The 23,785-nt window shown below is 42.6% G+C and overlaps 1 protein-coding gene across 1 annotated transcript in view; it reads right to left on the bottom strand.

Annotated features, from left to right (window-relative positions):
• The window catches only part of TADA1 (transcriptional adaptor 1), a 38,066-nt gene extending 15,827 nt beyond the window's left edge, over positions 1 to 22,239 (bottom strand). The window contains exons 1-6 of the mRNA XM_073643146.1: positions 22,023 to 22,239; positions 20,803 to 20,894; positions 18,898 to 18,963; positions 18,736 to 18,818; positions 16,829 to 17,038; positions 8,519 to 8,670 (exon numbers count right to left, since the gene is read on the bottom strand). Coding sequence (XP_073499247.1) covers positions 8,519 to 8,670; positions 16,829 to 17,038; positions 18,736 to 18,818; positions 18,898 to 18,963; positions 20,803 to 20,894; positions 22,023 to 22,096 — 677 coding nt within the window. The 5' untranslated portion in view covers positions 22,097 to 22,239. The remainder of the gene's footprint in view (positions 1 to 8,518; positions 8,671 to 16,828; positions 17,039 to 18,735; positions 18,819 to 18,897; positions 18,964 to 20,802; positions 20,895 to 22,022) is intronic.
• Positions 22,240 to 23,785: the final 1,546 nt, after the last annotated feature.

Consider the following 23,785-nt stretch of genomic DNA (forward strand, 5'->3'; position numbering starts at 1 on the left):
TGAAATGAAACGCTATAGTAGGAGACCCAGGAAAAATCCACTGCTAACACAGAGACATAGAAAAGCTAGACTGCAATTTGCCAAATGTGAGTAAGCTAAAATCCTTCTGGGAAAGAGTCTTGTGGACAGAGGAGATCAAGATAGAGCTTTTTGGTAAAGCACATCATTCTACTGTTTACTAAAAATGGAATGAGGATTACAAAGAAATGAATACAGTACCTACAGTGAAATATGGTGGAGGTTCAAAGAAGTTTTGGAGTGGTCTTGCTGCCACTGGCATTGGGTGCCTTGACTGTGTGCAAAGCTTCATGAAATCTGAAGATTACCAAAGGATTTTGGGTCGCAATGTAGTGCCCAGTGTCGGAAAGCTGAGTATAAGTCCTAGGTCATGGGTCTTCCAGTAGGACAATGACCCCAAACATACTTCATGAAGCACCCATAAACTAATGGAAACAAAGTGCTGAAGAGTGGTGAAGTGGCCAGCAATGAGTCCGGATATAAATCCCATTGAACATCTGTGGAGAGATCTTAAAATTGCTGTTGGGAGAAGGCACACCTCAAATATGAGAGACCTGGAGCAGTTTGCAAAAAACAAGTGGTCCAAAATTACAGTGGAGAGGTGTAAGAAGCTTGATAATGGTTATAGGAAACGGCATAGATTTATATACTGTGACCGAAAGAATGGAAAAAAATAAATATATACTTACCCTCTGATGGCCCCCGGTGTCCTGCTTCCCTATGTTCTCCCTTGCCGGCAGCGGTACACTGAAGGACCTGCCGACATCAGCGTCGCGTGACCCGTCACATGACTATGACGTCAGCCCAGGTCCTTCAGTCCATCGCGAACTGCCGGCATGCGAGGAGGAGCGCATCGGGGGCCGCAAGTATAATATTTATTTTTTATTTTCATTTTTTTTTTTTACAGTTTTCTATGGTACCCGGGGCCGGAGGAGAGTCTCCTCTCCTCTAGACCTGGGCACCATCCGCACATTAGAACGCATGGAATGCGCATCTACATATACAGTGATGCGTAATCCATGCGATCTAATGCAAGTCAATGGCGGCGAAAACGCAAAATAATTGGTAGTGCTGCGTTTTTTTCCGCAATGATAATCCGCAGCGGAAATTTCCGCAGCATGTGCACAGCACATGCGGATTATCATTGGGGAACATGGCAGGCCTGCTACCATGCGTTTAAGCGTTTCTGCATAGTTATTGCCGCTGCGGAAAAGCTTAAAAAACGCATCGTGGGCACACAGCCAAAAGGGTGTGCAACCAAATATTAAGCGGAGGGTGCCAACAATTTGAGTTGTGTGAAATTGTGTCCAATTTGCCTTTTTCCCCCTTTTTTTATTTGTTCCAAAACACACAAAGGAAATAAACGTGTATACCAAAACATGTGTAATTGCAATAATTTTCAGGAACAATTTCTAGGGTGCCAACACTTTCGGCCATGAATACACATACATATATACACTGCCCAAAAAAATAAAGGGAACAACAGAATATAACTCCAAGTAAATCAAACTTCTGTGAAATCAAACTGTCCACTTAGGAAGCAACACTGATTGACAATCAATTTCACATGCTGTTGTGCAAATGGAATAGACAATAGATGGAAATTATTGCCAATTATCAAGACACACTCAATAAAGGAGTGGTTCTGCAGGTGGGGACCACAGACCACATCTCAGTACCAATGCTTTCTGGCTGATTATTTTGTCACTTGAATGTTGGTTGTGTTTTCACACTCGTGGTAGCATGAGACGGACTATACAACCCACAGAAGTTGCTCAGGTAGTGCAGCTCATCCAGGATGGCACATCAATGAAAGCTGTGGCAAGAAGGTTTGCTGTGTCTGTCAGCGTAGTGTCCAGAGGCCGGAGGAGCTACCAGGAGACAGGCCAGTAAACCAGGAGATGTGGAGGGTGCCGTAGGAGGGCAACAACCCAGCAGCAGGACCGCTACCTCCTCCTTTGTGCAAAGAGGAACAGGAGGAGCACTGCCAGAGCCCTGCAAAATGACCTCCAGCAGGCCACAAATGTGCATGTGTCTGCACAAACGGTTAGAAACCGACTCCATGAGGGTGTTATGAGGGCCCGACCTCCACAGATGGGGGTTGTGCTCACAGCCCAACACCGTGCAGGACGCTTGACATTTGCCACAGAACACCAGGATTGGCAAAGTTGCCACTGGCGCCCTGCGCTCTTCACAGATGAAAGCAGGTTCACACTGAGCACATGTGACAGACGTGACAGAGTCTGGAGACGCCGTGGAGAGCGATCTGCTGCCTGCAACATCCTTCAGCATGACCGGTTTGGCAGTGGGTCAGTAATGGTGTGGGGTGGCATTTCTTTGGAGGGCCACACAGCCCTCCATGTGCTCGCCAGAGGTAGCCTGACTGCCATTAGGTACCGAGATGAGATCCTCAGACCCCTTGTGAGACCATATGCTGGTGTGGTTGGCCCTGGGTTCCTCCTAATGCAGGACAATGCCAGACCTCATGTGGCTGGAGTGTGTCAGCAGTTCCTGCAAGATGAAGGCATTGAAGCTATGGACTGGCCCGCCCGTTCCCCAGACCTGAATCCGATTGAGCACATATGGGACATCATGTCTCGCTCCATCCACCAACGTCACGTTGCACCACAGACTGTCCAGGAGTTGGCGGATGCTTTAGTCCAGGTCTGGGAGGAGATCCCACAGGAGACCATCCGCACCCTCATCAGGAGCATGCCCAGGCATTGTAGGGAGGTCATACAGGCACGTGGAGGCCACACACAATACTGAGCCTCATTTTGACTTGTTTTAAGGACATTACATCAAAGTTGGATCAGCCTGTAGTGTGTTTTTCCACTTTAATTTTGGGGGTGACTCCAAATCCAGGCCTCCATTGTTTAATAAGTTTGATTTCCATTGATGATTTTTGTGTGATTTTGTTGTCAGCACATTCAACTTTGTACAGAACAAAGTATTCAATGAGAATATTTCATTCATTCAAATGTAGGATGTGTTATTTGAGTGTTCCCTTTACTTTTTTGAGCAATGTACTACATACATACATGAGATAGATAGACAGGCAGACTTCTCATCTCCTCTGAGAGATCTTCATTTTTGCTGTATCCAGACAATGGTAACGTCAGGCTGTCATAAACCACAAGTGTGTGAATCCACCCTACCTCGTGTCCATGAGGTAATATTATGGCAGATGTATTCTTGGCACACACAGAGAAATGTCTTAACATGTTGAGCAACAATGAAGTATCTGAGCCCGGCCTGAGTGTTGTTGCTGCTCATGTGAATCCTTCTGGAAACAATTTTCCAATTGATACAATTATCTAATGGTTACTTTTAGCTGGATAATACGCCATATTACAGAGGGTATGTGATCAGCAAACATGTTCAGCTTTCTCCTTCATATAAACACAGAACAAAATCAGTATGAAGCGCCGGTCACGTTAGTGTTAGTAAGTATATAGTATGTGTAAGGCAAAAATCAAAGCTGTGTTTTGGAGCCACTTCTGGGTTTGATGCGATACTGATGTGTAAATAAGGTTTTTGGCCTCATTCACACAAGTATATGGGGGGGCTTTTTTCTGCATACAAGAAAAATACTAAAACTAAAATCATTTTGTTTTGTCTGTTTTTGCGATCAATGTAGCATCAATTTTTCTATTATGCTAAAAAAAATAAATCACCTATTATACAGTGATCGAAGGTCTGCAAAGAGCAGGAAAATTATTGGGTGTCCAATTACCAGATATATAGTATATATACACACTTATATAACCATCTGGTAATTGGACCCCCATAGGTTGCAGTACAGTAATGCCAGTTTGGTATTACACAGCAGCACTACGGATCAAAGCTGAGAGATGAGCAATACAGACAAATACTGCCATCTGGTGGCAGAATCATAGAAGGCTGCATATCAATGTATAGGAATTTATCAGCAAAGTGCAGAGCCACAAATACACAGCCTCCTTTTTAATTTCTGTAGTCAAAAGCAAAGATCCTGGGTACCTCACTAATCCAAAACATGGTCCACCTAAGTAAGTTACAACGTAGCCAACATTTATATTAATTCTTCCTGAAAGTGAGTCAAATATTTCTCAATACAAAACCTGAGCAGCGAGAGCCCGGCTATCCTCTCCCCTTCACGCTATACTGCGCCAGGTGCAATAGTCACAGTAATATAAGGAAGATTTTACTCACTGTATAATCACTTTCTCATAGTCTTCATTGGGGGACACAGCAACCGTGGGAAAGTTTGCTGCCACCTGGAGGTATACAATTTCTGCTGAACCAGGATAGCTAAGGTAGCAACTTTGCTTTTGGAAATCTGCCCTAGTTCAATCTAGACCTGCAAGTAGCAAAAAGAAGGATATTGCCCTACGAGCGCTGCCCACAGGTCCTCACCTATGAAACAGGTGCTAAGTTTAATGGCAGAAAAGCGACCTTTTAGGGCCCTTGTTCCTTAACTCTAGTGAGACAACCCTAATCCAAAAGGACAGGAACCTTCTGAATTGCAGACCAGACAGACCTGCCAGTAAACTAAATGACCAAGAAGAAATTGGGTAGAAGAGGACAACCCTGGGAAAGGTCTTCTGGAGGTATCTACCAAGATGAACAGGAATTCTGGACTCAAAACTAGAGGATCCTAGACAAATCGGCATTCAAAATACTCAGTCTAACCTGGGAAAGGAGAATCTTGCCCTGATCAGGAAAGACAAAAATTCCTCTGGGATGTGGAAGAGGCCAGATGTCTGCCCTGACCGGTCACCTACCAGGGGAAGCTCTATTGTAGGCTATTTGGGAGACCCTTAGAGACCCAAGCTCTGCACATGCCTTGAAGGTCCAGGAAACGTTATCAGAAGTTGATCACTTGAACGCTCTGCCTTAACCCCCAAATGAGACGGACTTGGCCAGTGCTATCATAGTAGGTGAAAAGATGGAAGCACCGCTTGACTCTGAAACGCAGACCTCAAGGACTGTAGGTGAAAAGGACTAGGATAAGGTGGAGACCAAGACAGCATAAAGTATGAAAACCAAGTACTGAACTAGCCACCTCAAAGAGAGGCCTCAATACATCTAAAACGTATAGCCCTACTCACGAAGCATCCATCTTAGGATGCAGATACAGTCCTGCTCATTATTATTGAAGTACATAATGTGGAATATCTCCTGAAAAAAATGAATCAAGTGAAACAGTTTTTTTGTATAGAGCACTCGTGTAAAATACAAAAGAGCAAATGAGAAACAATAATTCTAAACAAAAAACAATGGGAGGGAAAAAAGCCTAAAGCTTGCGGTGTCACTGCTATTGGCATCCTTTACGTTAATTTAGTATGGAAACACATTTGGACTCGCTTGTGGTAAATCACAAAAGAGATTTACCTGTGATTGTTGGTGCCCATGTGACATGAACTAGCCAATGAATGATGACTTCAGTGTTTTAAAAAGCCAAATGGTAGGCCCTGTTCCTTTATCACAATTGTGAAGACAAAGGAGATGTCTGAGGACATCAGAACTGCTATTAGCAAACACAACCCTTCCAAAGAGTATAAGGCCATCTCCAAAGACCTTGTTATTCCAGTTTCAACAGTGTGCAATGTTACTAAGAAGTTTGCCAAGCATGGAACCATCAAGAACCTGTCTGGACTTGGGGGAAAGAGGAAAATTGACAAGAGATTTCTACAAAGGTTTGTGTAAATGGTGGAAAAAACACCACGTCAAACATCCAAAGACCTGAAGGCCAACCTAGAACAGTCTGGGGTCAGGGGTTCAACAAGTACCATAAGCAGCACACTAAACCAAGCAGCACTTTATGGGTGAAGGCCAAGGAAGAAACCATTGCTGAAAAAAAAGACATAAAAAGAAACGATTGATCTTTTCCAAAGAGTACCTTGACAAACCACAATCCTTCTGGGAAAATGTTCTGTGGGCAGATGAAAAAATAATAGAGCTTTTTGGCAATGCAAAGCAACAGTTTGTTTACAGATGGCACAATGAAGCTTATAAGGAAAAGAACACCTTAACAACAGTTAAGCATGGTGGAGGATCCATAATGCTGTGGGGTTGTTTGCTGCATCCGGTACTGGAGGCCTTGACCGTATCACAGGAATCATGAAATCAGAGAATTATCAAGAGGGAAATGTCCTACCCAGTGTAAGAAAACTTTGTTTGAGTTGAAGACATTTGGAGGCTGTCAGCAATGCCAAAGGGAGTATTAATTAGGGGTATCTTTATTGCTGCACATGGTGTTTATTCTGTTTCTTCGTTGAAATTGTTTTTCAACTTTCATGTTGCAATGTTTTATTGTTGTACTACTTTGGACCACTAATTAAAAAATCCTGAGGATATAACTTTGGTACATTTCCATTTAATTTCTGAATATATTGTACAATCTATGAAAAAAATGAAGGGGTGCCAATAATGATCAGCAGGACTGCAGCAGTGACATAAGTATGCAGGTGGCGGACAGGCAAGGACATTGTGTGGCTTGTAGGTTTTAAGCCCTTCGGGAGTCTCGGTCTGCGGGCCGGACTGGAATAGCCAGAGGGCCGGATGTGGCCTGAGGGCCTCACTTTGCCCACGTCTACTATAAAGGGATTTTTTCTGATTTTTATATTTGCAGTCAGGTAGAAATTTATCCTCGAATATACAGCAGTTAGCTACCACCTGAAAAGTGGATTATAAATTGGATTTGATAAACAGGTGTTTTTTCCTGAGTAAGAATGGAGGCTATCTGTTCAGATTAGTATAGATTTTTACCTAGAGACAAGGTAGTTAAAGCAAGCATAGCTTACCCAGTGTCAGGACTGCCATAACCTGGACATCCAGTTGCAATGGCCTCTAAAGAATTCCTTCCTGTTGCCTACCTGCTAGCAATATCTGCATGTGATAGCTTGGTGCTTTCATGAGCTTCGAGGACATAGCATCACACTGTGATGGACAGACTTGGGAATTTAACACAGAGTGTACACGGTGGGCAGTATACCACAGCGACAGAGACCATGGTCCTAATGCTGAGTCATTTACTAGATTCTTGCTGCGTAATCCTCAGTATTCATGAGCTCCGGTTAGTTCTGCCCAGCTTCTTACTTACAGCTTTCTGCCTTTGCACAGGGGGACAGAACAAAACTAAACCCATGAATACCAAGGTTTGCATAGCAAAAAGCCAGTAAGTGACCATCGTAAGGTGAGGATCACACAACACTAGATTCTTTCATCCTAGAGAATTGAGTTGGTTTGGCTAATGACACTCCAACCAAACTCTGATCAGTCAGCATAGTGTGATACGAGTGTCTCGGATGAGAGAATCAGAGCACACTGTCTGTGAGAAGATTGAGAACAAAGTATCTCCATCTTCTCCATTGTGGCAGTGTGCGGAAATTTGACTGCACTCGGACGTCAACAGAGTGTAGACCGATGTTTTCCACGCACTCTGAATTGTATGGCCGAGTGTGAAACGAATATCGGATCAAACCCACACATGCTGTGATTTGTTTATTACAGACTGTCTCGGTCCAACAGAAAAAAAAAAAAGCAACACTACCATTGGTCCGAGTGCGATCCGATGTTTTGTCGGATCGAACTCAGACCGATAATACGGTGGTGTGAGCGAGTCCTTAGACTCAGGGTCTCGGTCACGACTTTATGCTGCTATCAGATCAGGCAGCAAAACACTGGCGACAGTTTCCCTTTAATAAAAGCAGACAATGGTTAGACATCTGGGGTGGAGTTCCCCTATAATAAGGGTAAAGTCTCTTTATCAAGTAGCGATAGTTCCTTTTCATCACTGTATTTTCCACTGGCTTTCAATGTACTTCCCCAAGATATGATATGTTGTGCAGCGAACAAAGACAACTGTCCTTACTGATGTGGTATTTTAGTCATTTTCACTGTAAATGTAGAAAACAGATGCTCCTTGATGGTTAAGACCTCTGGTAAGTTTAGCTTGTGACAGAAACTGGAAAAGTGGTTTCACACACACTTGGGAATAATTCATCAAATAGTTCACACCAGAAAACTCAATTATAAAAGTTGAAAATTGTTTTGCAAAGCTTAGTTATGCAAAAGTTTTACAACTTTGGCACTTCACGCCAGCCACAGATTCTTGGCCAGTCGCTGCCAGACAAATTCACTCTAATTTGCGCCATGAAAATGTAAATCACCGCCCTGAATGACTCGCCAAAGTCATCAATCGGTGTGCACCTCTTAATGGTTTTAGCAAAATGGGTTTTTGTTTAAGACTGATGAAGGATTGGGGAATGTTTTTTTTTTTTTCTGAAAAGTAATTTTCATTATATTTCATCAACCATTTTCCTCCCATTTTTCTAAAATGCTTTTTTTTAGGACTTGGTAAAAAAAAAAAAAAAAAGAATACAACTTATGGATGTAAAAAAATAAAATAAATTTGAATTTATGGCATTTAACCCGACACAAAGCTAAATGTTCTTTTTTGACGGTGACCTAAAACTTACAGAATACTTTGGCACAGCAGAGCGGCAGCACTTACCAGTCAAGAAGTTGATTGTAGATTGCCACGCTGTTTCTTAGGTACGGCTGGGGATTGATATTGCAGCCGAAGGCGTATCTGAAGTGTCCGTCTTTAAGGCGATATGCTTGTCTGCGCAACACCACGGAAGTCAACAGATTCTTTAAAAGTTTCTATAAAACACAAAATAATATCAGTTTTTCATTGAGTAAGGATGGACTGCTTATCGAAGGTCAGGTTGATTTTGTTGCTTTATTTGCTTTGATGGAACATTTCTGCTACCAACAGTCTTAGCAAAAGCCTCAATCATGCCAGGCTTTTTTCTGTTAATATACATATATAAAAATTCTTAGCTATCACATAGTACTATTACTACGCTTGATGAAGAGACCTGAGTAGCCCCGAAAGTTGCTATTACCATATTTTTAGTTTGGCTGCGTGACCATGATCGGGAAAAGCAGTATTTTGGACACAGCTCACCTGCGCTGCATCCAAAACTCTGCGCTGTGCAGTACAAGCCCAGTGGACGGATTTATAGAAATCTCATGCCCCCCTGTGCTTCTATTTGCCGCCGCGAAAACTCACCCGCAACGCGGCTTTACGAGTCGCAGAATGTTAATTTCCACAACAGAATGTATCGGATGTGGTAAATCCACATGTGTTCAATGAACACATGTGGATTTACCAGCGTGATTGAATGCAGCTCTTTGGACGCCGCAAAAATATGCTGCGTCCAAAGCGCTGCTATTGCCTGATCGAGGGCACATAGCCTTAGACATTAAAAGGTATTGTGATGAAACAGCTTTTTATCTTAATCAGACAGACGTCTAGATTTGTTAAGCCAAGAGAAATACATTATTGTGTTTGTGTTGACTTGTGAATGTATGCGGTTTTTTTCTGTGGCTGGTCAAGAAGGACATACCATTATGTGTATAAACCTGAATGCTGACTTCTCTTGAAATCTGGAAACAATAATGTTAGTTAATAAGCTAATATGTTAATATGCTAATTACAGCCAGCTAGATGCTGATTTACAATAACCCACTGCTACAGCAACTCTGTAAATTGATTAAATGCACAAACAATGAGACCTGAACCCTGTGGAATAATACCCTCCCAAATCCTTGACCTGTGGATGTGGGCTTGAAAGGACAGTTGTAACTATTTAAAGGGACATATGCCTCTGTAGCAAGAGAATTGAAAGAAAGAATCAAAGATCAGTCAGACTCTTCAGTACATCAGCTTGCTAGCATGGCTTTATCCAGAGAGACACAGATTTGGATTCTACATGATTCCAGCCTAAGGGTATAAAGCACTGACTGGAAAGATATGGATCTGCTCCACTGACCACCAGAGAACCCATGGATATATTTGGGGAGACCAGGTTGGGACAGTGAAGTCACCAGGCCCCATGGATATGTTGCTTGGGGTTGCCAGGTGGGACCCTACGGTCGCCTAGAACCCATGAAGACGTTCGGAGAAGCCAGATTGGGATCAGCCGGTCATCTGGCCCCATGGAAACTCTCGGAGAGGCCAGGGTGGGACCCTCTGGTCTCTTGGCCCTGTACCTCGATGGACTGTCAGCTTCCTAACCTTGCCGCTACCTCCTCTTGTGGGGGCCCGCCAAAAGCAGGGGGGGGGGGGGGGGGGGGGCCACAGGTTGAGGTAGTTGGCCCTGTAAGTCCCAAAGTCGCAGATCTATTCTCGGCAGGCCAGCGGAAGGGTAAGACTGTGTAATTTTGCATCATCTTAGGTTTTTGCTGGGACTGTTCTATGTGTTTATTGTCCATTTGGTAGTATTGCCACACTGTTTTGCCCTCACCCGGTGTTGTCTGACTAGTGTTCTGCCCACGGAAGACCCCGGGTCTTCACAGGTATCAACCACTGAGGACTCTAAAATTTTTATATATATATATATATATATTTTTTTTTTTTTTTAATCTACCATCTACCATGGTATGTCGTCCCATAAATGGCCTCAGGTATTTTCATTAAGAAGCACAGTTTGTGTCTTGTACAATCAGCATCACATTGCAGAGGGCGTTAGAGCCTTGTTATGGCAGCTTAGGACACATGCTACACCAACCACCCACAGGTAAGGGTGGCTTCATTTTATGCAGATTACATAGCACCCTAAAACAAGCTTCTATACTCAAAGAAAATGATTTCCAAACTTTAAACGGTACGTGAGATTTGTTTGCAAGAGCTTGACTGTATTAGGCCACATTCACACTAGTGTGTTTTTTTGCTCATGTATTTTACAAGAAACAGAGGCGATAATGGATGCAAACAGATATATATACATACATACATATACACTGCTCAAAAAAAATAAAGGGAGCACTCAAATAACACATCCTAGATCTGAATGAATGAAATATTCTCATTGAATACTTTGTTCTGTACAAAGTTGAATGTGTTGACCACAAAATCACACAAAAATCATCAATGGATGAATCCGATTGAGCACATCTGGGACATCATGTCTGGCGCCATCCACCAACGTCACGTTGCACCACAGACTGTCCAGGAGTTGGCGGATGCTTTAGTCCAGGTCTGGGAGGAGATCCCACAGGAGACCATCCGCAACCTCATCAGGAGCATGCCCAGGCATTGTAGGGAGGTCATACAGGCACGTGGAGGCCACACACAATACTGAGCCTCCTTTTGACTTGTTTTAAGGACATTACATCAAAGTTGGATCAACCTGTAGTGGGTTTTTCCACTTTAATTTTGGGGGTGACTCCAAATCCAGGCCTCCATTGGTTAATAAATTTGATTTCCATTGATGATTTTTGTGTGATTTTGTTGTCAGCACATTCAACTTTGTACAGAACAAAGTATTCAATGAGAATATTTCATTCATTCAGATCTAGGATGTGTTATTTGAGTGTTCCCTTTATTGTTTTAAGCAGTGTGTATATATATATTATATATATATATATATATATATATATATATATATATATACACACACACACACACACACATATACATACATACATACATACATACACAGTACAGACCAAAAGTTTGGACACACCTTCTCATTTAAAGATTTTTTCTGTATTTTCATAACTATGAAAATTGTACATTCACACTGAAGGCATCAAAACTATGAATTAACACATGTGGAATTATATACTTAACAAAAAAGTGTGAAACAACAGAAAATATGTCTTATATTCTATGTTCTTCAAAGTAGCCACCTTTTGCTTTGATGACTGCTTTGCACACTCTTGGCATTCTCTTGATGAGCTTCAAGAGGTAGTTACCGGAAATGGTTTTCACTTCACAGGTGTGCCCTGTCAGGTTTAATAAGTGGGATTTCTTGCCTTATAAATGGGGTTGGGACCATCAGTTGTGTTGTGCAGAAGTCTGGTGGATACACAGCTGATAGTCCTACTGAATAGACTGTTAGAATTTGTATTATGGCAAGAAAAAAGCAGCTAAGTAAAGAAAAACGAGTGGCCATCATAACTTTAAGAAATGAAGGTCAGTCAGTGCGAAAAATTGGGAAAACTTTGAAAGTGTCCCCAAGTGCAGTTGCAAAAACCATCAAGCGCTACAAAGAAACTGGCTCACATGAAGACCACCCCAGGAAAGGAAGACCAAGAGTCACCTCTGCTTCTGAGGATAAGCTTATCTGAGTCACCAGCCTCAGAAATCGCAGGTTCACAGCAGCTCAGATTAGAGACCAGGTCAATGCCACACAGAGTTCTAGCAGCAGACACATCTCTTCAACAACTGTTAAGAGGAGACTTTGTGCAGCAGGCCTTCATGGTAAAATAGCTGCTAGGAAACCACTGCTAAGGGACAGGCAACAAGCAGAAGAGACTTGTGTGGGCTAAAGAACACAAGGAATGGACATTAGACCAGTGGAAATCTGTGCTTTGGTCTGATGAGTCCAAATTTGAGATCTTTGGTTCCAACCACCGTGTCTTTGTGCGATGCAGAAAAGGTGAACGGATGGACTCTACATGCCTGGTTCCCACTGTGAAGCATGGAGGAGGAGGTGTGATGGTGTGGGGGTGCCTTGCTGGTGACACTGTTGGGGATTTATTCAAAATTGAGGGCATACTGAACCAGCATGGCTACCACAGCATCTTGCAGCGGCATGCTATTCCATCCTGTTTGCATTTACTTGGACCATCATTTATTTTTCAACAGGACAATGACCCTAAACACACCTCCAGGCTGTGTAAGGGCTATTTGACCAAGAAGAAGAGTGATGGGGTGCTACGCCAGATGACCTGGCCTCCACAGTCACCAGACCTGAACCCAATCAAGATGGTTTGGGGTGAGCTGGACCGCAGAGTGAAGGCAAACGGGCCAACAAGTGCTAAGCATCTCTGGGAACTCCTTCAAGATTGTTGGAAGACCATTTCCGGTGACTACCTCTTGAAGCTCATCAAGAGAATGCCAAGAGTGTGCAAAGCAGTCATCAAAGCAAAAGGTGGCTACTTTGAAGAACCTAGAATATAAGACATATTTTCAGTTGTTTCACACTTTTTTGTTAAGTATATAATTCCACATGTGTTAATTCATAGTTTTGATGCCTTCAGTGTGAATGTACAATTTTCATAGTCATGAAAATACAGAAAAATCTTTAAATGAGAAAGTGTGTCCAAACTTTTGGTCTGTACTAATATAATATATATATATATATATATATATATATATATATATATATATATACATACATACATATACATACATACATACACACACACACACGTTCAAAAGTTTGGGGTCACCCAGACAATTTTGTGGTTTCCATGAAAACTCATACTTTTATTTATCAAATGAGTTGCAAAATGATTAGAAAATATAGTCCAGACATTGGCAAGGTTATAAATAATAATTTTTATTATAAAGAATAATTTTCTCCTTCAAACTTTGCTTTCGTCAAAGAATGCTCCTTTGCAGCAATTCCAGCATTGCAGACCTTTGGCATTCTAGCTGTTAATTTGCTGAGACAATCTTGAGACATTTCCCCCCATGCTTCCTGAAGCCCTCCCACAAGTTGGATTGGCTTGATGGGCACTTTTTGCGCACCATACGGTCAAGCTGCTCCCACAACAGCTCAATGGGGTTGAGATCTGGTGACTGCGGTGGCCACTCCATTACAGATAGAATACCAGCCGCTTGCTTCTTCCCTAAATAGTTCAAGCATAATTTGGAGGTGTGCTTTGGGTCATTGTCCTGTTGTAGGATGAAATTGGCTCCAATCAAGCGCTGTCCACAGGGCATGGCATGGCGTTGCAAAATGGAGTGATAGCCTTTCCTATTCAAAATCCCATTTACCTTATACAAATCTCCCACTTTACCAGCACCAAAGCAACCCCAGACCATCACATTACCTCCACCATGCTTGACAGATAGCGTCAGGCACTCTTCCAGCATCTTTTCAGTTGTTCTGCGTCTCACAAATGTTCTTCTGTGTGGTCCAAAAACCTCAAACTTTGATTCGTCTGTCCATAAAACTTTTTTCCAATCTTCCTCTGTCCAATGTCTGTGTTCTTTTGCCCATATTAATCCTTTCCTTTTATTAGCCAGTCTCAGATATGGCTTTTTCTCTGCCACTTTGCCCTGAAGGCCAGCATCCTGGAGTCGCCTCTTCACTGTAGACGTTGACACTGGCATTTTGCGTGTACTATTTAATGAAGCTGCCAGCTGAGGAGCTGTGAGGTGTCGATTTCTCAAACTAGAGACTCTAATGTCCTTGTCTTGTTGCTCACTTGTGCAGCGGGGCCTCCCACTTCTCTTTCTACTCTGGTTAGAGCCTGTTTGTGCTCTCCTCTGAAGGGAGTAGTACACACCATTGTAGGAAATCTTCAGTTTCTTTGCAACTTCTCGCATGGAATAGCCTTCATTTCTAAGAAGTATAGACTGTCGAGTTTCATATGAAAGTTCTCTTTTTCTGCCCATTTTGAGAGTTTCATAGAACAAACAAATGTAATGCTCCAGATTCTCAACTAGCTCAAAGGAAGGTCAATTTTATAGCTTCTCAAATCAGTCAAACCGTTTTCAGCTGGGCTAACATGCTTGTGCAAGGGTTTCTAGGGTTTGCTAAACATCCATTAGCCTTCTTACACAGTTAGCAAACACAATGTACCGTTAAAACACTGGAGTGGTGGTTGTTGGAAATAGGCCTCTATACACCTATGTAGATATTGCAATAAAAACAAGACGTTTGCAGCTAGAATAATCATTTACCATATTAACAATGTATAGAGTGTATTTCTGATTCATTTAATGTTAGCTTCATTGATAAAAATGTGCTTTTCTTTCAAAAATAATGACATTTCTAAATGACCCCAAACTTTTGAACGGTAGTGTAATAATATATATATATATATATATATATATATATATTTTCTATATACACACACATACATACATACACACGCACAGTACAGACCAAAAGTTTGGACACAACTTCTCATTTAAAGATTTTTCTGTATTTTCATGACTATGAAAATTGTACATTCACACTGAAGGCATCAAAACTATGAATTAACACATGTGGAATTATATACTTAACAAAAAAGTGTGAAACAACTGAAAATATGTCTTATATTCTAGGTTCTTCAAAGTAGCCACCTTCTGCTTTGATGACTGCTTTGCACACTCTTGGCATTCTCTTGATGAGCTTCAAGAGGTAGTCACCGGAAATGGTTTTCACTTCACAGGTGTGCCCTGTCAGGTTTAATAAGTGGGATTTCTTGCCTTATAAATGGGGTTGGGACCATCAGTTGTGTTGTGCATAAGTCTGGGGGATACACAGCTGATAGTCCTACTGAATAGACTGTTAGAATTTTCCTTCAGTGTGAATGTACAATTTTCAGAGTCATGAAAATACAGAAAAATCTTTAAATGAGGTGTGTCCAAACTTTTGGTCGGTACTGTATATGTGTGTGTGTGTGGTGTTTTTTTTCAGTTCCACAGCCTATCTATTTCAATGGGTGATTGAAATGTTTTGTTCGTGTCAGTTCAGCCAAACATTTACACAATTCGCTGAAAACAATAGGTTGTTGAGCTGATTTTTAGATGCCGTATGTGAACAAAGAAGGGAAAAACAGAATGTAAACACATTAATGTGATCGCAGCCCTAGTCATCCGCTTTTTTGTGAGGGAAGGGACGCAACTTTGGAACAAATTGCAAATTTTTCCATTAAATAATAGGTCTTAAAAGGAGTTGGCCAGTGTAGAAAAATATCAAGTAACACAATGGAATTAAATAAACTGAGTAATGTATCTTTACAAGAGCTCCTGAGCAGATTTCTTTCCATCAGAAGCCTCAGCCGCCTGGTTACGAGGCCCATCCTCTTGACCGCATGTCGTTCTTGTCCATACTATGGCTTCTAATTGTGGAGTGTGGCTAGTAAGGTCACGCTGCATCCAGGTCTTTAGTACCTGTTTATTGCCAAGGGAAACACTTGTCTATTTCGGCTGTTATAGATAAAAACGGCATGCGGTCAGGGCCAAGCACTCACTCTTGATGGCAGGGGTCCTGGGATGCCGCCCCTACTCATCACTTACTTATAGCCTATTCCTTTCCCTATTAAAATTATTTCAGTTATCAGCAGGAGAAAAAAAAATGCAGAACAGGCTGAGAAAATAGCAAATTCCCCGTAGTTGTCCTGAACAATAATAGATTTCCTAAAGGAGAAAAAACGTGGCGTTATCTAAGCGTAGTAAGATTCGATCAATTAAAAGGGTGAGTATCTATAGGAAATTGCTCACCTGATGCGGTTGTGCAAGCAGAGGCACAACTCCCGCTTGAAGTGTAGATGAATTTGCAAAAGACTGCGGCCGACCTGGTGAGGTGGGATTGAATCCTGAGACAGGAGTATCCCACAACAAGGATGACAAAAAGGAGAACCAGGTGATGGCGCTGTCTTTGCCACCGAGTGAGATCAAGGTGCAGGAACTTCAGGTTGCTTGTAAGTAAAATTGTTTTATTCACACCAATATAAAACAAATAAAAACTATATACACAACGCGTTTCGGCTGTTTGCAGCCTTCTTCAGGTCTCTTCACCTAGTTTTTATTCTTTTTATATTAGTGTGAATAAAACAATTTTACTTACAAGCAACCTGAAGTTCCTGCACCTTGATCTCACTCGGTGGCAAAGACACTGCCATCACCTGGTTCTCCTTTTTGTCATCCATAGTTGCCCTTTGTCAAGAGACTAGAGAAATAAATGAAATAGATTAACACCATGGCCTACAGCCTGCTGACGGGGGGGGGAAGCATGTGCAATATCATCCATCATGCCTGAGCTACTTTTATAAAGTTTAATAAACCCATACAAAGCCACTGTACCTCTAGTGCGTGGATGACAATGGTCACTGCGTCCTCTGTTACATTGTCCAAACCATGTTCAAAAGCCGTAACAATCATCCGCCCCTCCATCTGCCCCCTGCTGGGCAACGTCATAGTGTGCGAGCACAGCCTGAGCTCATCGTCCTCCTGAGGGTCCCGGCTCACAAACTGCTGAGCTCCTACCAGAGGATTCTGAGGCTGGAAACGATGCTGGAAAAGAAAGGTAATGAAGCATCTTACAGTGTAAAGGGGCCATTCCCTACAGAGAATTAGTGATGACGAATAGGCTGGGGGTAATAATGGGAATAAGGTGGGATCAATGCTCACTACCAAGCACTGCTATTCTATCACACCGTACATTATTTATTAGGAGGGCTGAAAGGAACAAATCAAAACTTAGGTCTTAAAACAGAAGGCAATTCCATACTCATGCCCATTACTTAAAGGGAAACTGTTACCAGGCTTTTGTCACCTAATCAGAGCAGCATAATGTAGAGACACAGACCCTGATTCCAGCGACTCATCACTTACCAGGCAGCTTGCTATAGTTTTGATAATCTCCTATTGGTAAAACTGTGATTTATCAGTAGAGAACTCGTAATCCTGCTGTCATGAAGTTCTCTATATAACCACCACTGATAGACCTTTCTGCCTATGCACAGTGCACACAGAAAGCTGCCAATCAGTGGTGTGGGCAGGGTTATACAGAGCTCAGCATTCAGAGAACTGCTAAATCTGTATTCGGGATCTCTGGCCTTAACCCAGTATCACATACATTTACGGGATTGTGGGGGCAATAGTGTGGTGAGAGCGCTCAGGAGCTGAGCTCCCTCCACACGTGGCGGATACCTGCACATACAGGTCTCGGAGAGCGGTATTTAAATGGAATGCGCGCAGCTGCTCGTACTTACCGGCTCCCGTCGCGCCCTGTGACAAGGTCGTGGCGTGCCAATGGGTTACTATGCCAGCCAGGAGCCTGCTGAAGGCCCCCGTTCCCGCCATCTTGGTGCTCCTCTGAAGTTCAGCTACAAGCTAGACTTCAAAGGAGACCGAGACTTACACTATATACTGTGAAATTGCAGCATATAGTATAAGCGATCAGATGATCACAGGTTCAAGTCCCCTAAGGGGACTAACAAAGTGAAAAAAAAAATATATATATAAAAAGTTTAAATCCACACTTTATTTACAATTCACAATAAAGAAATAATAAAAAACATATTTGGTATCGCCATGTTCATAAAAGTCCAATCTATCAAAATATAAAATTAATTAACCTGATCAATGAACACCATAACAAGAAAAAAAAAATCAAAATGACAGACACTATTCCTTCCTAAAAATTGCAATAAAAAAAACGATCAAAATGTCATATATAGTCAAAAATGGTATCAATCATCACGCAAAAAAGCAAGTCCTCACCCAGCTCAACCGATGGGAAAACAAAAATGGTACAGGTCTTGGAATATGGCGACACAAGCGAAGAAACAGGTTTTGTTTTTTTTAAATTCCTGAATTTTTTTTCTACACTTAAATAAAAAAAATTCTAGAAGTTTGATTTCATCGTAAATGTACTGACCTGGACAATCGTAACTTATCACAGAATGTACGCCATAAAAATAAAGCACAAAAAAACAATAGCGGAATTGCATTTTTTCTCCAATTTCACCAAATTTTTTTCCCCGTTTTTTAGTACATTGAATGGTAAAATGAATGGAGTCATTCAAAACTAACTCGTCGAACACAAAAAAAACCTGCATAGCTGTATAGACGGAAAATTAAAGAAAGTTACGGCTTTTGAAAAAAAAAAATAAAAATCACAAAAATAAAAATTGGCTGCAGAGGGAAGGGGTGTAATCATGAGCATTAGAAAACAAGTCATCTTACTAATGTGTATATGGGCTTACATCAAACTTCTGGCGAACAGATGTGATTTTTTTCTTTCCCTTAGGCTTAGTTTTGGTTGTGCAGGGTAATACTCCGGCTCCCTCTAAGTCAAGAAAAATATTGCATGGTTAAAAAATTGTATAGCCATAGCACCAATGTAACTTTTTCATCCAGTTACTTACCAGGAGAAGAAATAAGAATTTGGCAACGAGTAAGAATAGCCAGGAGGAAATCATTGTGGGAGTGAACTGCAAGAAAAATACACATTTATATTAAAGGGAACCTGTCACCCTGAACATGCCGCCCAATATGCCGACAGCATGTTATAGAGCGGGGGAGATTGAGTTTAACCCTGTGTTTTCATCATTTAAAGGGAATCTGTCAGCAGGTTTTTGCTATTTAGTCTGAGAGCAGAATAACATAGGGCAGGAGACCATGATTCCAGGAATGTGTCACTTACTAGGCTCTGTGCCGCTGTTTCAGTACAATTAGTGTTTTATCTGCAGATTAAAAATGCCAGGAATACAGCTCACGTGACCAGCAGTCAGGCAAATCTGTGTAACCCCACCCCCGCCATGAGTAGCAGCTTACTCACAATGCACAGGAAGATACCAGTCAGAGGTGAGGGATGGGTTATATGCAGAGCAGAAGACGGAGCTCTACTACAGCTACATCAGACCAGATTCTATTAAAACTACACCAAGCAGCCCATTAAGTGTCATATCCCTGGAATCAGGCTTTCTTGCCCTATGCTAAGCTACTCTCAGATTTTATAGTGAAAACCTGCTGACGTATTCTTTTTAATCCTCGGCTCTTTCAGGGATTTTCAGCCTAGTGAGCGGTCCCATCAGTGACTGACAGCTTTCTTTGTATAAGTCTGCACAAGTGTGAGGTCTGACCTCCGCAATTAGGACCAACACTGGCTGTTATAAGCTCAGTGCCTGAAGACCCCAAGCCTGTAGGTGCCTCTTTGCTTCAGACACTTATTTATTGTTCCTTTATGGTAAAGTCTAGAATCAAAGGGTTAAAGACATATTCCAGAGAAGCTCTGGAGAGGGACAGGAGCGCACACAAAATAGGCCAAAGACGTATTCCAGCCACAGGGTGGGTGATGACACTAGATCAGTATGGATTCGACTGAGGGAACCCCCACCAATAACTACAACTGAAGACACCAATAACCCTTCCTGCAGCACAACCCCAGCATGAAGGAGTATTGTAAAATCTTGTGACAGATCCCCTTAAATAGAGCAGAAGTCACCCACTTCTGTCCTCCCCATAGATGCTGAACACAGCAGGGTGTACAACTGCGCCTCCATTTCAACTTCCCTTTAAAAGGGTTATTCCTATCAGAGCATGTTATTACCCATCTTTAGGGCTTGCGTAAACGGCTGTATTTTCTGTCCGAGTGCAATTCGACAAAACATCAGATCTCACCAACATTATTCTATAAGGCCATGCAAGTCAATGAGTCTGTGGAAACCATCAGTCCGCACTCGGATGACATCTGACTGAAGTCCAATTTCCACAGAATGGATTGGTCACACTCTGGTCACCATAATTGATTTGATTCTCTCAGATGAGAGAATACATGGTCAGCTGCACCTAGCCTTAGGATGGGTGATAATTTGCTGATTGCTGGCTCTGACCCCCACCAATCCCAATGATGGGGCTCTGAAATGCCCTGTTGGATAGCAGCAGCGGGTGTGCTTCATTCACTCTCTCTGTGATTGATGGAAATTGCTTATCAGAGTACTTGACCATCTAGAGCGGTGGCGCACATTAATCACTAACCTTCAATTCTAATAGTTATTCCAGATCTCCTTCTAGGAGTTGGTGGGGTTCCTACAGGTGAACCCCCATGCCACCAGCACGTTTGATAATATGAGAATAACCCTTTAACAGTAAAGTAGCGAGTCAGGCCAGACCAAGCACCATCACACCTTACAGTATAACATTTATGCATGAAGCAGGTCAATGGAGTGGTTGTAAAGGTTGAAACTTCTGTTCTCCAGGCACAAAGTGAGTGAGCACTCACAGATAATCCAGCACTGAGTCACATAATACATCAGCAGACTCAGCCTCACCGTTTTCCTGTGAGAGAAGCCGCCGAGCTTCAACGTCAAACTCTTCCTTGCTTATCTTCTGCTTGAACCACAGTTTTAGATTTGCCCAATATCTGAAACACAAATAAATCTATTAAAAGAAGAAGTTTTTCTGTAAAAGTCCAAATTAAGATCTATGATCGCAAAATAGGAGGCTATAACCCTTTCCAATATACAACTCCCAACATGCCCATTAATGGAAAAGCAAAAATGTAAGAAGTGGTAGATTTCTAACTTGGGGCACAGAGAATCCATCAGATGTGAACATAGGATGTCACATCCATGTGCTGCTGATCTAAACCCACACACGACAGGGAAAAGATTCTCCAGCGCTGACACTTGGTATCTGATTATAACAGAAATCAAAGCACAGTGCAAGACCCGACACACGGCGGACCCCGCCAGAGGCCACGGGGACCAAGGGTAAGAGAGAACCCACTGACCAACCTAAAGGGACCTCATTCTGCAATTAAAGCAGGACAGACTGCTGTTGAGGACAGGGAACGGATGCATCCTATAGTAGGGTAACTCCACCCCAGATGTCTAACCATGGCCTGCTTAAAGGGAATCGGTCACCAGTTTATTGCTGCCTGATCTGAGAGCAGCAGAGTAGGGACAGAGCCCCTGACTGTAACACTACGTCACTTCCCAGCTTCTTGCTCTGTAATCCTCAGTACTCATGGGCTTTAGCTTATTATGCCCCCTGTGCATAGGCAGAAAGCTGTAAGTAAAAAGTGGGGAGCAGAACTAACCAGAGCTCATGGTTACTGAGGATTACACAGCTGAAAGAGTGAGTGATGCAGCAATAGACTCGGGGATGAAAAAGACCTCCCCAGTACCATGCGGCCGTATGTGCAGACGGAAGCGGCTTCCCCCATTACATTAAGCATGGAGGGTACAGAGTATATATATATATATATATATATATATATATATATATATATATATATATATATATATATATATATATATATATAATCACATACACACACTCCACCTCCCCACAGCCATCAGACATGAGCAGAGCGGGATGTGATCACTATACAGCAGCTGTGAACTCCTCACATGTCCCCATTATTACACATAGCTCACGGTCAGTGGCCGCCCAGCTCGCCATCACTACCCCGGGGTGCCCGGTAACTTTAGCCCGGGGATGTGCAGGCCTCCGGTTCTCGGACTGTCAGGTGACACACTGCACTCACTGCTTCACGTTCTCTCCCAGCGCCTCGCTCAGGCTTTTCTTCGCCGCTTCCAGTTCGCTGACAAACGTCGCCATTGCGGTCTCTGTATGGAGCAGGGAGCAGGCTGCCGGCTCAGGACATCATCTGTGCGGGCTCACCACCACTCCAGGAGCCGCCATGCAGAGCCCCGCCTATACCGACAACAGCCACGAGAGGGCGCCCCACATACACATGTAGGAAAGTGACTGATTTTTTTTGTTATGACAAAGCTTTACTAAAATGAACAAACTTACAGTGGCGGTAAGAAACATGTGAAAAATGTCATTGCAGTGCATGAAATCGGGTGCGCACAAAGTGACGTGATGTCGGGATTACACAGAATACAGCAATGATTTTTATCTCCTCTAAGAGAGTCTGTACTAATCACATGACATCACGTGATCACAAGGGGTTTTGAGATTTTGAAATTCTGCGAAAAAAAAAAAGTGGAATGTTAAAAAAAATAAATAAATAAAATACTAATATAAATTAACCATTACTTGTCAGTTGAATTTTCCGCCACACCGCCAGCGCTGGAGGTAAAGAGGTCCCCTCCACCTGCCTGCGGACGCCAATCACAGCCTGAGCAGGCACATGATGTACAGTGCGGAAAATAAGTATTTGATACACTGACGATTTTTCAAGTTTTCCCACTTACAAAAAATGGAGAGATCAATAATTTTTATCGTAGGTACACTTCACCAGTGAGAGACAGAATGTAAAAATAAAAACAAGAAAATTACATTGTATGATTTTTACATAATTAATTGCATTTTATTGCATGAAATAAGTATTTGATCATCTACCAACCAGCAAGAATTCTGGCTCTCACAGACCTGTTAGTGTTTCTTTAAGAAGCCCTCCTACTCTGCACTCATTATCTGTATTAATTGCACCTGTTTGAACTCGTTACTTGTATAAAAGACACCTGTCCACACAATCAATCACACTCCAACCTCTCCACCATGGCCAAGACCAAAGAGCTGTCTTAGGACACCAGGGACAAAATTGTAGACCTGCACAAAGTTGGGATGGGTTACAGAACAATAGGCAAGCAGCTTGGTGAGAAGGCAACAACTGTTGGCACAATTATTAGAATATAGAAGAAACACAAGATGACTGCCAATATTCCTCAGTCGGGAGCTCCATGCAAGATTTCGGCTCGTGGGGTAAGTATGATTCTGAGAAAAATCGGGAATTAGCCCAGAACGACATGGGAAGACCTGGTCAATGACCTGAAGAGAGTGTTTGGAATTGAGGTTCTGTGCTCCCACCTGGGAATGGATCAGATTCGGTACTACACTACTCCGATCACAGGCACCGCCATTGTCCTGACCCTGGAGGTGGAGCTACTATGCATGCTGGGAAACCGTCCCAATCTTATGGAGCATCACGTTCTGGTGTTGTAGGATGTGTGAGGATGCGGGACACTATGTCTCTCACTGATTTCCCCGCGCTGCTGTGTCTGGCACTAGGCAGTGGTGGGATATCCATTCTGCTGTGCAAACTAGCAGGGAGTGGTTGTCTGGGGATGATTGGGAGGTATTCAACACCTGATCATTAGGCGGGCTATTTAACCCTGTTCCCTGCTTAGTCCTTTGCTGTTTATTGCAGTTCCTATGTGCTGTGGTGGTGAGTGGTGCTAGCAGAAGTGTTGCTATCTTTTGAGGGGTTTTCTCATTTTCTTTTCTGGTTTCACTTCCTGAGGTTCTTGCAGAGGTACTCGCCTGGTCCTTGACTAGGCA

The sequence above is a fragment of the Phyllobates terribilis genome, unplaced genomic scaffold, assembly GCF_046119375.1.
Source record: "Phyllobates terribilis strain yellow unplaced genomic scaffold, ASM4611937v1 Scaffold_8__6_contigs__length_399053987, whole genome shotgun sequence".
Lineage (NCBI taxonomy): Eukaryota > Metazoa > Chordata > Amphibia > Anura > Dendrobatidae > Phyllobates > Phyllobates terribilis.